The sequence below is a fragment of the Ziziphus jujuba genome, chromosome 12 (assembly GCF_031755915.1).
Source record: "Ziziphus jujuba cultivar Dongzao chromosome 12, ASM3175591v1".
NCBI lineage: Eukaryota > Viridiplantae > Streptophyta > Magnoliopsida > Rosales > Rhamnaceae > Ziziphus > Ziziphus jujuba.
The window spans coordinates 18,330,126-18,343,541 of record NC_083390.1 but is presented as its reverse complement, the minus strand read 5'-3'; the positions used below and the strand labels follow the sequence as shown (position 1 = coordinate 18,343,541).

Genomic DNA, 13,416 nt, shown 5'->3' with positions numbered 1-13,416 from the left:
TTTCATATATTGTAAATTTTCTTTTTATATTTTACATTTTTTGATTAAAGTTTTATCATATTTCTTTATAGTATTGTTAGGTATAATTTTAGCTTAATTCAAACTATTTTCAAACAATCTTAATCTTAAGAGAAGTTTAATTAAGTTGTGTGCATTTAATAACATTATTTTATTCAAGTATTTATACTTATGTTTTGTAAATGTTGTGTTAGTATTATTCAGATTTCAGTGTTTAGAGCTATTTCATAGAATTACATAAATTTATGTTTGGTTGGTTTAATTATGATAAACATCAATTATAAAATTATTATTATTATTATTATTTTGAAATTTGATAGATTATCTATATATTTGAAATATATAGATAAAAAAAATTAAAAAATCACATAAAATAAAAAATAATATAAATTAATTAAATTTAAAATAATAATCACATATTTAATTAAACATAAACATAGAATAGTGCTAAGGTCAAGACGTCTTTACTGTATTGTATCCGAATAAAAAACTTGTTCCTTTAATGTGGGTTTTGTTAGCCTTTCGATTAAAATGGATGGTCCAGATTAAAAGCTCTTTCTCCAATTGTAGTTTTGTCCTTCCCTTACTTTCCCATTACTTTCTCATCGTGAGCCACCGTCCTTTCTTTCCCTTCCTTTCCTTTGGCTTCGCTCTTTTTCCTTGACGATCCCTACGAAAATCACCTTCCTCCTCTCTCTCTCTCTCTCTCTCTCTCTCTGTCCCCCTTTTTCTCTTTGTCTTCTAATGCCTTAAACCATGAAAGGACGACGTCGTTTCAGATTTCGATTTCAGCTCCGGCTCCATTATAGTGATGTTGATCTAGGACTGTACAGCAGGAGAACTAGAACGTGCCGGTCACGATGACCACCTCACCAGTTGCAACCAGACTATGGTAGTGGTGGGAGTCAAGTTGGATTTGTAAAGCTGGGAGTTGCTGACGTGGGCTCTTGTCAAAATGGATAAGCCTGGGACCAACTCATTGCGCTCCATGTGCTCGACACCATTACTGATTTTTTTCTTTTTTAGATTTCTCTCTCTTTTTCTCTGGTATATTACTGGAATTGAGTTTCCTATTTATTTATGGGATTTGTTTTGGATTTTTTTTTTTTTTTTTTTATCAAAGATTACGTCTTCCTTGCTCTCTCTTGTAAAGACATTCGAATCTGTGCCCTCGGTCTATGAAGGTTTTTGCAATTTAAAGCAGGTGCCATTTTGATATTTTGGTTTTGGATTTTTATTTTTTATTTGTTGTTTGATTTTTCGTTTGGTTGATGAGAAAGTGTGGGAAAAGCTAAGACTATTCTTTTTCTACTATATATTTAATAGTAGGAAATGAAGGGAAGGGAAGAACGGTGGCTTCTGGTGGGAAAGTAAGGAAATGGAAGAATGGCATTTGGGAGGAAAATATGACAATGAACAAAATAAGAAGGGGAGGGGGTTTGCGTTTAAAATTGGATTAAAAAAAAAAAAGAAAAAAAGAAAAAGAAAAAAGGCCATCGCAAAAAAGAGAAAAACCGACACTTATCCAAAAAAAAGCGTTGGCTATTGTGTAAAAGGAAAAGGCGACGGCTTTCTAAGAGAAAAGCCAACGCTTTGCCAGAAAAGTGTCAGCCAATTTTTTTTTTTTTTTTTTTTTTGGGGTAAAACTTAAAGATCAAAACAAAAAGAATTTATAATGCTGCCCAGCTCCACCACCTCCTCCTCCCCAAAATAGACTCCATAAGCCAATTTGACATACACAAGTTGAGAGAAAATGGACTCCATAAGCTAGTTTGACATACTCAAGTTGTATCACTATGAATGAAAAAGGATGCTTAACTCAACCTTAATTTTTAATCGGTAAGATTTATTTTTATAAGTACAAAATCTTAAACTGAAATGGGAAATGTGCATGGAAAGAAAAACACACTAAGGCCCTCGCCGTGTTCTTGAATTGTAGGGCATTCGTTTCAATCTTGTTTACTCCTCTCCCTTGGATCGAGCCCTATCCATGGCGCTTTTAGTCTGTCAGGTAGGTGCTTTCTTCTTCTTCTTCTTCTTTTTTTTTTTTTTTTATTTATTTATTTATTATTATTATTATTATTTTTTGCTTTTGCAAGTGGAGTAGCAGGAACTTGACTTAATCCTTTTTTTGTTTCCAAACCATCTGAGCCGTTGCTTTAATCCAACAGACTATAATATGTTCAATTTTTTTAACACATTTTTTTATCTTTAAGTTTAGAAATTCAGACGTTCGGATAGTAGAACACCTCCATATACATAAATAAGATTACAATGAATAAAAACATAAATATAAAAAATTTCAAAAGAATAAATTAGAAGAATTAAAAAATAAAAAATATATTTTTATTCTAGTAATTAGATTTTAATCCAAACATAATTAAACAGAGGAATAATGTCAGAGGTTCCTTTTTTTTATATTTTATTTTTAGAAATGATTATTTTTAATTTACAACGAATAGTTATTCCATATGCTAAAGTAGACCCTTTTTTTTTTTTTTTTTTTTTCTCAGGAGTGTTCTTTAAAGACTTTTCCTTTATGATATCAAACGTTGCTTAAATGTTGGATAGACAAATATGGTAGGATTAGGACAAAAATTAATAGTGGATTAAAACCCCCAATTCCTATAGATTTGGACCCCATCATTTGTATTCCATTGCAAATAGGCCTATCCAACCTTCGTCTTAATGCAAAATGGGATTTTATTGCTGGATCAAATTTATAAATATTTATAATGAATGTTTCTGGCATTGTGGATATTGTAATAAGATAAATGGTTTTTTTTTATGAAAAAATAAAAAATAAAAGGATCGAACTTTGAATATAAGCATAGTTTTTTAAAAAATAAAAATAAAAATAAAAATTATGAAGGAGAATTAGTTTTAGATATGATCAAATCTAGTAAAATTGTTACCGTAGATCATTATCATTTGGATTGTCTAAGTGTATATCAACATAAAACAAGATAATATACATATATATATATATATATAACTAAAACAAAACTTACACTACAACTACAAGTAAAATCAAAATTAAAGGCTTTCAATTGAAAATGCAAGATTCCTTTATTTATTTATTTAATTTTGGACAATATATTCACTTTAAACTTGAAGACAGAATATAAAATCTAAAATATAATAGTGGTAGCATAAGCACCAAATTATTTAACAAACATATTTATCAAATAATATGGTATTATAATATATTATTATATACTAATATTTTATTGATTGATATTTTTATAATTTAAAAATAAATAAATAAATTATTTAAATATTACATATCATTATTCGGTAAACAAAATTTGTTATCAACCTATTCGCTCATAGTATTATTGAAAATGTAATTAACCTGAAATATTAAAAAATGTCAATTCAGGAGATTAAAAAAGTAAGCACTGCTCATATCAACTAAAATTCCCATTGAAAAATTTCTAATTATATACAGCCAAAAGAACACACACATCAATCAACAAAAAAGAGTTTTGGGGAAAAGAAAAAAAAGCAATTCATAGCAGCTAATTGGGATGATTTGAAAAGAACAAAACAAACACAAAAACAAAAATAGAGTTTCCAAGGATTTGAATAGATTTGCAGACCCAATAATTATCTCCATGGGGAAGAATGGTGACTCAGATTCATACATATCCACTATGGATTATAGTTGGCCTTCTAATAATTGTTATTGTTTAATGATTTTGGGAGAAGCCAACTTTATCCACTACTAAACAACCAAAAAATAAAACAATAAAATTTATATTCTATATCTATGTTTTTACATATTTCTTCCAGAAGAAAACCCAATATAAAATGTAAGAATTTTTATTTTTTATTTTTTTGGGGGCAGTAAAGAGTAAGACTAATTAATGCTTGAACCAATAAAATAATAATTTTTTTAATAACATAATTATTAAAAATGGACATATATAACTAATATATCTCATTTTATTTTCCAATCAACTCAAAAAAAAAATTAAAAAAAAAAAAAGACAAAAGGATCACCAGCTTTTATTTATTTATTTACTTTTTCTCACCTCTTTCTCTGTTATATTCATAATTCTTGTTTTATGCAATTGTTGGTTTTGCTCTACAGTTAAAAAAAGACACAAGTGTCACCAACAAATGTTGGTGGTGGGCCCTTTTTTTCTTGTTTTTTTTGGCCGCCCCCCCTCCTCATTATTTAGCAACAATCCTTATTCTTTTTTTTCTTTTTTTCTTTTTTTTTTTTCCCGGAAACTCTATTAATTTATGCAAAAAGGTTGTAACTTAAACTTGAAACTTGAAAGTCTTATTTTTTAATTCAATCAAAAAATAAATAAATAAAAGAGAAGGAAAAAATAAAAGTGCTGAAGCTATTAAAGAGTAGAGTTAGGGTGTATGCGTCAATGGGGACAAATGTTTGTAATAGAAATGGCAGCATGAAATGTGAACATCATGAAGCTGTCGGGTCTCTTGGTAATGGCCATGGCCATATCATCAACTAATAGACAACCCACTTTTCTTCACTCTTTCTTGTAGTACCATGACAGTTTAATAACTATTTTAGTAAGTATTTAATAACTACGACAGATTAATAACCATTTTAGTAAGTATTCAAGGAAAATATATGTGTGTATGTGTGTGTATTTTTTTTCATTTTTTTCTTGATGCCCCCAAGGTTTGGAACGGTTGGTATATTTTTTGTATTTAATAGAAGTGTGACTATTTCATTTTTATTGTTCAATTTGTGATATTATATATTTGCAGATTCCTCTTTAATTGGGACACATGAAATTAATAGATATTCTTAAACATATATATTATATTATGTTGACATCTTTCAACTACCAAATTGATAAATCTTCTATCTCAATTTGAATTATTTGGTTATACTTGATTACTAATATCAAAATATCCAAGCCCATTTTCTCTTTGTTCTAACTCAACCAAGTTTTTTTACATGCATATCATCTAGTTGTATGTTTCCCAAAACACATAAAAAGGAGAAAAAAAAAAAAAAGAAGAGGAATTCAAAAAAAATAATTAGGGATAAGAAGGTGAAAATTTTGATGCTTTTCAAGGAAAAATGCTCTCACTAAGAATGTGGTATCACAGTAATTGTTACTTATATCATAAGATTCAGGAAACTTCCATAAATTGGATGCTTTTTTGCTTTTGCTTGAGTATTTTTATTTTTATTTTTATTTTTTTGTTTTTTGAGAAGCAACCCTTTAGAGTTACAAGTTACCTACTTTCTATGAGCTTACCTTTAGTTTATAATATTTTGACTTAAATAAGTATTGAAAGTCGTTGGAAAACAACATATTAGGAGCTTCCAAGCGATCGAGATTTTGACAAAATAAATCATAACAAATAAAGAAGAAGGAAACATTAAAAAAATAAAAAATAAAAAAAATTATCCACTGACCCAATGCTGTTCATGTCATAATTTTTGGTGGATTGATTAAGGCCAAGTTATTTAAAACTTGAATCAATATAATAAAATATTTCAAAACCGTATTACTATATTGTAGCTTTTTTTTTTGGGTTGAACTCTTAACTGTAGCATACATAGGGTTGAAATTAAGTGGAGCAATAGAAATTGTTTAACGTGTCTCACGGAAAAACAAAAAAAAAAAAAAAAAATAAAAAGTTGTACTGAACAATATCAATCAATCATAGTGGTGCATTTTAGTACTTCTTGATTATTCATCTGGCAATGAACTCAATAGTTGTGAAATAGTAAAACACATGAGGCAGCAGATCTTATTCATTTCATCATGTTGATATAAAAACAAAACAGTGTGTGTGTGTGTGTACATATATATATATATATATATGTATTATACTAGGTGACACACTAGCACAGTATATAGATTGTTTAAATTGATCTGACCCACATCACCAAATTACAGTTCGAAGATATTGGAAGAATTTTGATGACGTGCAGCAAAGGAGATCGCAAAAATATGATGCCATTTTTAACTCATACGTGCGTATAGTTTTTCTGTGAAATTGCGGCTATCGGTAAATTTTCAATCTAAGAATGTGTATGGTAAAATAATAATATCATATAATATATTGTCCAAAAAAATATATTAATTACATATATATATATATATATTTTTTAACATAACATGCTAAGTGTTACATCCAGTATCAAGAAAAATTATATATATATATATAATGTAAATATGTATATAAACCTTGTTTTAAAAAAAAAAAGAAAAAAACAAAAAGGACGAGCTTTGCCATTGAAATATAGTGGATATGGGGGGTGACTCTTGTTTCCATTTTTGTGGAAAATGGGAATGTCGCTATCAAACCCACAAAGAAAGCATTTTAGAGGGTTCAATTTATCTTTTAAGAATGGAATTTTGGACGCTCCACAGTTTCAAGATGTGGTTTTTCAACATCTGGTTGGTCCACTTTTGAGGTAAGTAATGGTTCTTCTTTTTCTTAAGCCTTTGTCTTGGTAGCAACACCAAAAGTGGATATGACTTAATAATATGCCTGTCCTAATATTGGAAATTGGAACCAATAAAGAAAAAGAAATTCAATAAGAAATTTTATTTATTTTATTGTATATATAAATTGAAAAAAAAAAAAAAAGTACGGAAATGGTATTGAAGAACAAATGTTATGGGCAATGTGAAAGAGAAGGGATGATGTTTGTGGGAATGCTCAAGTGGGGAAAGAAAGATGGGAGGGGGGGTTATGGGGGAGTCTCATTGATTTGACAAAAGGAGAAAGGTGGGTTTTTAGGGTGGTAATTATGGGGAAGAATCTGGCCCATTTCCTTTTTAAAGTTGAAATTTTGAGTGAGAATGAGGCAGCGAGCAAACAGACACTGGAATTGAGAGTATCTTTCTGTGGGACTTACAGTAAGCACTCTTTCCTTTTGTCCGTCTCTTTGTATGCTTCTCTCTCATTGATGAGTAGCTGTTTGGGACTGGATGAGCCCAAAATTCAACACCCATAAAAGAAATAAAAGTTTTCAAGTGTTTTACTTCGCGTTAGCTACTTCTTTCTTCTTTCTTCTCTCTCTCTCTCTCTCTCTCTCTCTCTGACTTCTCTGACTTCCACCACCATCCCCATCTCTCCTACCACTGCTTTGCCCATAATTATACACCGCTTTCTCACTCTCCCTCTCTTCCTGATCTTATCTCCATTTATTTCTCTTTTAGTTCCTCTTACCCACTCCATTTCTGGCATAAAAAACTTTTAAGAGCCCGCTTACACTTTTAGTCTTCTGGTACTCATTCAAACTCTCCTAAGTGGAATTATCACTGAGGCATCGTCTGCAACTTCGAGATACTATGTATGGAACTCTTTGCTAGCCTCAGCTCTAGCTTTTTGTTTCTCAAAGATAACTTTTTGATTTTTCTCTTTCTGCTTTTTTTTTTTTTTTTTTTGAATTTTTTATTTGCTGCCTCTTAGGGGTTATATACGTATTGCTCCTTTCTTTTTCCCCTTCTTTTTTAATCTTTTGGCCGAGGAGAGTGGATGGGTGTTTCTGGGCTTGTACCTACTGTTGGAACGCTCCTTAGGTTTGCTTGGTTGTGGAATTTTTGTCCTTTTTTCCAGCTAGTCAGTGGCTTGTTATGGGTTTGGTTTTGCTTTACACGGTTGATGACTTCTTGTGGTTGTTGATGTTTTAGGAATTTCTTTCTGGTTCTATTTTTTCAGGCTATTTTCTGCATATTTAATTCAAATTTTTTGGGTTTTCTCTTTTGTGCAATTTTTGAGATATCTTTCTTTTTCTCTCTGATGGATGAGGCTGATTATGCTACAATTGGATTATCCCATTTTGATAGTGGTTTTCTTTCCTAAATTCACACTCAATGTCTCCTCCTTCATCCTCAGAGGAAAAGAATTATCGATAAACATCTCTAATTCCAGCTTTGTTTTGCTGATTTTGTTTTATATCATATGGGGTGTTTGTTTGGATATGCTGATCTAGTACTTTTAGATGTAAAAACATAATTTTTTTTTTTTTAAAAATCTTTTTAACCAAAGAAATATGTATAAATACATAATCTTTGTATTCCAGGAGAATGGTAGGCTGTAATAATATCCGGTAGATCATTGCAACTTTGCAAGGGAGCTGTAAAGTTACAGTCCTGTTTACGAGGTTGAAATTTCCTTGCTTATAGCAATAACTAAAGCAAAAGGACGTACCGTACTTTCTAAATGGTTATCCTCAAGTATTTGTTTGCAACTTTTCAAAATCCTTAACTATACTTCCTAAATGATACGTCAAGAACCATGTATAAATACATAATCATTGTATTCTAGGGGAATAGTAGTTGTTAGTAATATCCGGCAAATCATTGCAACTTTGCAAGTGAGCTGTGAAGTTACAGCCCTGTTGTACTACAAAGCTTATAGCAAAAGCTAAAGCAAAAGGAAGTACTATACTTCTCCTAAATGATAATCCTCAAGTATTTGTTTGCCATTTTATGTGCATTTTGTATTGTCATGAGCCCATAGGTTACAACATATTGAGCTGTAAACTAAAAGGTGGAAAATCGATGTTGTATCTTTACAAGCATTAAACCATCATTTATTTTTAGTTATTATGAACTTTCACATGAGCTTGAAATTTATAAGTTTACATAAATTACAATGTTAACTGATTGCTTAACCTTTTGAAGTAACCGGTACATAAACATTGTTTGCGAGGCAGAAGATCATGTCTTTGTATCCTAGGCCCACAATCTCTCATCTGGTTTCAACAACAGATGGAGCCTACATGTGAGCTCTTAGAAGATGGCCTAAACATGAAGAGACTTAAAAATAATTGCTAAGTATGAAACAGAGTGCCCTTGAGCTACTTAAGCTTAATGACATATAAAGGTTAACTGAAGAGTTCACCAGCTGCCCATTAGCAGGTTAAGTCTAATTGCTTCTTACACCTTTATGAAGAACACATTGGAGAAAATATATCTCCATAGTGTAATTACGTATTCTCTGCATTAATTTTATGCCAGTGATGTATCTGTGTTGGAACGGTAAATTTTGATTGTCTGTGAGACATGTTTCTTCTCATCCCCTTCCTAGAGATCGTTTTATTTCTTTGATAATCCCCTTTGTTAATGTTATACAACTTTCCATCATTTTTTTCCCCTAATTTCTCTTTTCTTAAAGGTGCAAGATTCTTCATATTTTTATATATTTTGTTGAATGAATTTTTCCTTCTTTTTGATTACCAATCTATCATGATGGCAGTATTATTTAGTCCAACATTTATCTACTTCCATGGTAGTTATAGTGCTTCTGCTCTCGTTCTTTTACTTTTAATGTATGTTGTTGAGACAAATACGAGAATTGCAATTATGTAGTGATAGATCTCAATTTTTGTATGTTCTTTAATAATCATTTCATGGAAAATTTAATTTGAGAAATTAAGGAAAACTTGCACAAATCACATGGTTCACGGCATATAGCATTTATTGCTGCCCTTCATGCTGTACTCAACAGTCTAGCCCATTAGGAGCATCAAAACTAACCTTTCTTTCACAAACTTACCAGTTACTATCACACTACATTAATTTAATAACCAATATCAGTTTTTTTTTTTTTTTTTTGGGCTAAGCAGTTGAAGGATTGAAGTCCTGGGAGGTTAATTTTGGTCATTAATAGGATGTAAACTATGACTTGGGTGTCTATAAGGAACAGCTTGTTTTATGAAACTCAACCAAGAATAATGAATGCTCAAATAAATTCCTAAAGTTGGCCACCGGTGAAAAATTTTCTGTTTCAAGTAGTTTCAGAAGCTTTCCATGTGTTTGAATGCATCTGGTTGTTTGTAGTTGTGTCCCTCAGAACATTATCTGTAAGTTTTTGAGGTACTTAAGCATTTTTTTAATTTTTAATTTTCTATTTTTTGGGGTTTGGGGTTTTTTTTTTGTTGGGGGGGGGGGGGGGTGTTAAACTGGTTTTCTAAAGTTTGATCACCGTAGAAATTTCAAATATGAGAAAAATTGGAGCCTATGTTGTGGAATGGTTAAATCTCACTGTTCTTGGAGATCTTCCTGGCTAGTAGTTTCCCTTAACACCTGATGGAGAATGTCGACACATGCACGCACTTGCGCCAGATAAATGCCACAAATTTTTTTGTGTTCATGTAATTTTGGTATCATATACATGTTTGTTTTATATACTACATGAGGTAGAAGGACCATTCTCCATGAGTGTGTAAAACAGAAGATCCAGGGGTTGGCTTTTGGCAGTAGACACTATAAATACCATTGCCTGTTATAAGAAAATTTCTCACTAGACAAATTATGCATTTTCACCATTTTTAGAGGGCTTAAATTAGTCAATTCATGGATCCTAATTAATTAGATTACATAAAATAGTCAATTCATGGATCCTAATTAATTAGATTACATAAAATGGCTAACTTTTTTTCACATTCTCTTGAAGCATTTGAAGTCGGAAAGCATTCAGTATAAATTGGTGTAATTTCTATTTAACTTTTTTTTCACTTCAATCTCTTTCATCGTTTTGACATGGGAAATCATGAATGATTCCTGCAGGTGAATTGGAAGCTTAATAACTATTTGGGAGTTCTTCATTTTTTGGTTATTCACATAGAAGGAAACAAGTTTTTTGAATTCTGTGTCCCATACAAACATGATAAGACCAGACTTCAACTTGGAAGCAGAGAATGATTCAGAAGTCAGCAGCCAAGTGGCCTCCAACATAGCTTTGCAAGACGCATCCCCTGATCCATCATCGAAGGACAGCACCACCACTTCTTCGTGTCTCACAAATCTCAATAAACTGCAACAAGATTCGGGTCGGGTTTCCCTTGACTTGACGCTACAGTTCAGCTCCAGCAGCATCGATGAAGAACTGAAAGCCAGGGTTTCAACTAGTAATGAAGTTGCCACCCACAATTCAATGCCTACAGCTCCAAGAGTTTTCTCATGCAATTACTGCCGGCGCAAGTTCTACAGCTCACAGGCACTTGGTGGTCATCAAAATGCTCACAAGAGGGAAAGAACAATGGCGAAGCGTGCAATGCGGATGGGAATTTTCTCTGATAGGTATACAAGCTTGGCATCTCTACCACTTCATGGCTCTGCATTTCGTTCCCTTGGGATTGAAGCTCATGCTGCTGTACATGAAAGAATCACACCGTCTGATCAGAGGCCGCCAGATAACACAGTAGGTGTTGCAAGGTTTCAGCAAGGATATTTCGGACTGCCAATGTTCATGGAAGATGATGATGTTGGTCTGTTTTGGCCTGGAAGTTTTCGACAGGTGGGCGAGGGAATGAATGGCGGTTTGGAAATTCAATTTGCTCAAAATTCAGATATGAATGCTGGAACAACGATGCCGTCGACGAATACAAGTTCGTCGTCTTCGCCTGATCTTACATTAAAGCTGTAAGATTTTTCATTCAAAATTATATTTTTCTTCTAGAAAATGCTGCCAGTTACAGTGTTAACTTTGTACAGCTGAGATATTTAATTTGCATCGGCGGTAAGCTCTTTCATATTCTAATTACTGGGTTTTGGGTTAATTTGCTTCTGATTATGTATAAGAAGTTTAGGAGGATGAAAATGGTGGTTGGTAAAGCTTGTGTTGGAATAATTTATCAAGCTCTCTCTCTCTCTTTCAATTTGGAACTTGCAGTTCTATGATATGTTTTCTTCTTTCCTGTGACTAGTTGAAAGATCTATTCTTTCCATTGGCCAGCTGGTTCCAAAACCAGAAAATTAAAACTTAGTGCGTGGGCCGGCCCAAGTTAGAACGTATCAGGATAACGCCCATTGGTGGCCCATTATGCACCTACTTTTCTTCTTCGAATGTTTCTGAGCATTAACAATTTTTTTTTTTTTTTGGTGTCACCAAAAAATATATATATATATATATATATATAATGAACCATTTGCTTTTCCCGATGCATCAAACAAATAAATTCCATGACAAAACCATTATTTGACATTATGATTTTGAATTTGAATCTTTATACCTCCAATGATTAAAAAAATAAATAAATAAATAAAGACCTTGAAAAGACGAAGTAAAAAGGCTTTCCAGCTAACCCTGATTTTCTCTGCCCCCAAAGAATCTGCCAGTTGCCCACATTTCTTTCAATCATTTTTGATACCTCGTGGCCATGCCTTTTTCATCTTCACCCTCTTATGACTAAAATTCTAAGCCTCTTCTTTTGTTTTTTTAATTTTCATTTCCATTAATCCACACAATATTTTTTCTGTGACAAATTAATTTTAAGAGAAATACAAGGTTGTACAGCCTCAATAGCAACTGGTATGTGTGTTTACAAATGGCTTTGAAACCCAATTTTGGGTTCAAGTGAGGCAATCATTTTCCTTATCGAATAAATAAATAAATATCTATATATATATATATATATTACAATATATATATTTTTGTTATATATATATATATACAGTCCGTCTATGACGCGGATGGTTTTAATGTGGATCATAGTATTGGTGATGATTTTTTATAGTATTGATGATGATTTTCTAAAAAATCATTGTTAATACTATGAAAAATTATCACTAATACTACGGTTCTCATGTAGACTATCCTCACCATAGAATTTCCGTATATATATAATATATCCCGATGCAAATACTTTGATAAAGGTGGAAGATAAGAGAATCTCATGCACTATCGTAAAGCTGATCCACTGCCCTTCTATGATTGCAGCCCAAAATGGGCATGATGATAGACCATCCTTTTATTTATTTATTTATTTTTTACACTTCTCTTTTTCACTAGCTAGGAACTTCTTTCTCATGTATTTGGTGAAGAGAACAGAACAAAAGCCCCTAGCTAGGCTTCCTTTTTAAAACAATTTAACAATGTGGCAGTTTTTTGTCTTTGATTTTTTGTCGTCGTTTTATGTTTTCCTTTGTGAAGGTGAAACTTTGAGATTCAAACATTGTTTAGAATAACTTTTGGGCTCAAAGGAATTCTACAGCATGGGGAAAAAAGAAAGGGTAAAAGTTAAAAACAGAAATGAAAGTTCATATCAACTTTGGGATGGGCTAGTGGAAAGCACAATGTCCCTTTGAGGCTCCACAGGTCTCCCTGATTTTGGGATTCCTTGTGCTCTTAAAACTCTAAAAGCCAAAAAGAAAATATTGTTAATTTTTTTAATACAATTTTGAAATGAGATTAAAGATCTTCAATTTTGGCTTGTCGAATTTGTTTTAAAGTTATTCTTTATTTACTTAATTATTGTTTTATTAATTAAGAACATAAAATATCAACACTGTGAATTGAACTTATTGTAAATTTCTAATTAAACATTAGTTTTGTCTGAATTTGTCATTTATTTGAGGCAATTAAGAGTACCTTATATATATATATATATATATATCCCCTTGACCCATCTTGAAGGTTTACGTATCAAAAAGCTACAAA

General features: G+C 31.7%; 1 protein-coding gene across 8 annotated transcripts; it reads left to right on the top strand.

Moving 5' to 3' along the window:
- The first annotated feature begins 461 nt into the window (after positions 1–461).
- On the top strand, positions 462–11,635 carry LOC112493172 (zinc finger protein 4). 8 transcript variants are annotated; one of them, XR_009635223.1, is made up of 4 exons: positions 462–1,222; positions 1,345–1,857; positions 1,958–2,029; positions 2,532–2,758. XR_009635223.1 is itself a non-coding variant. In XM_048462934.2 (3 exons), exon 3 carries the CDS (start codon positions 10,642–10,644, stop codon positions 11,401–11,403), a length of 762 nt encoding a protein of 253 aa, XP_048318891.1. In that variant the 5' UTR covers positions 1,701–1,857; positions 1,958–2,029; positions 10,545–10,641; the 3' UTR covers positions 11,404–11,635. The 8 variants fall into 8 exon arrangements, 7 of the variants coding, with proteins under 7 accessions (XP_048318891.1, XP_048318889.1, XP_048318888.1 ...); XM_048462934.2 differs by lacking the exons at positions 462–1,222; positions 2,532–2,758 and adding an exon at positions 10,545–11,635 and having other exon boundaries at positions 1,701–1,857; XM_048462931.2 differs by lacking the exons at positions 462–1,222; positions 1,345–1,857; positions 1,958–2,029; positions 2,532–2,758 and adding exons at positions 6,722–6,884; positions 8,690–8,894; positions 10,545–11,635.
- The last annotated feature ends 1,781 nt before the right edge of the window (positions 11,636–13,416 follow it).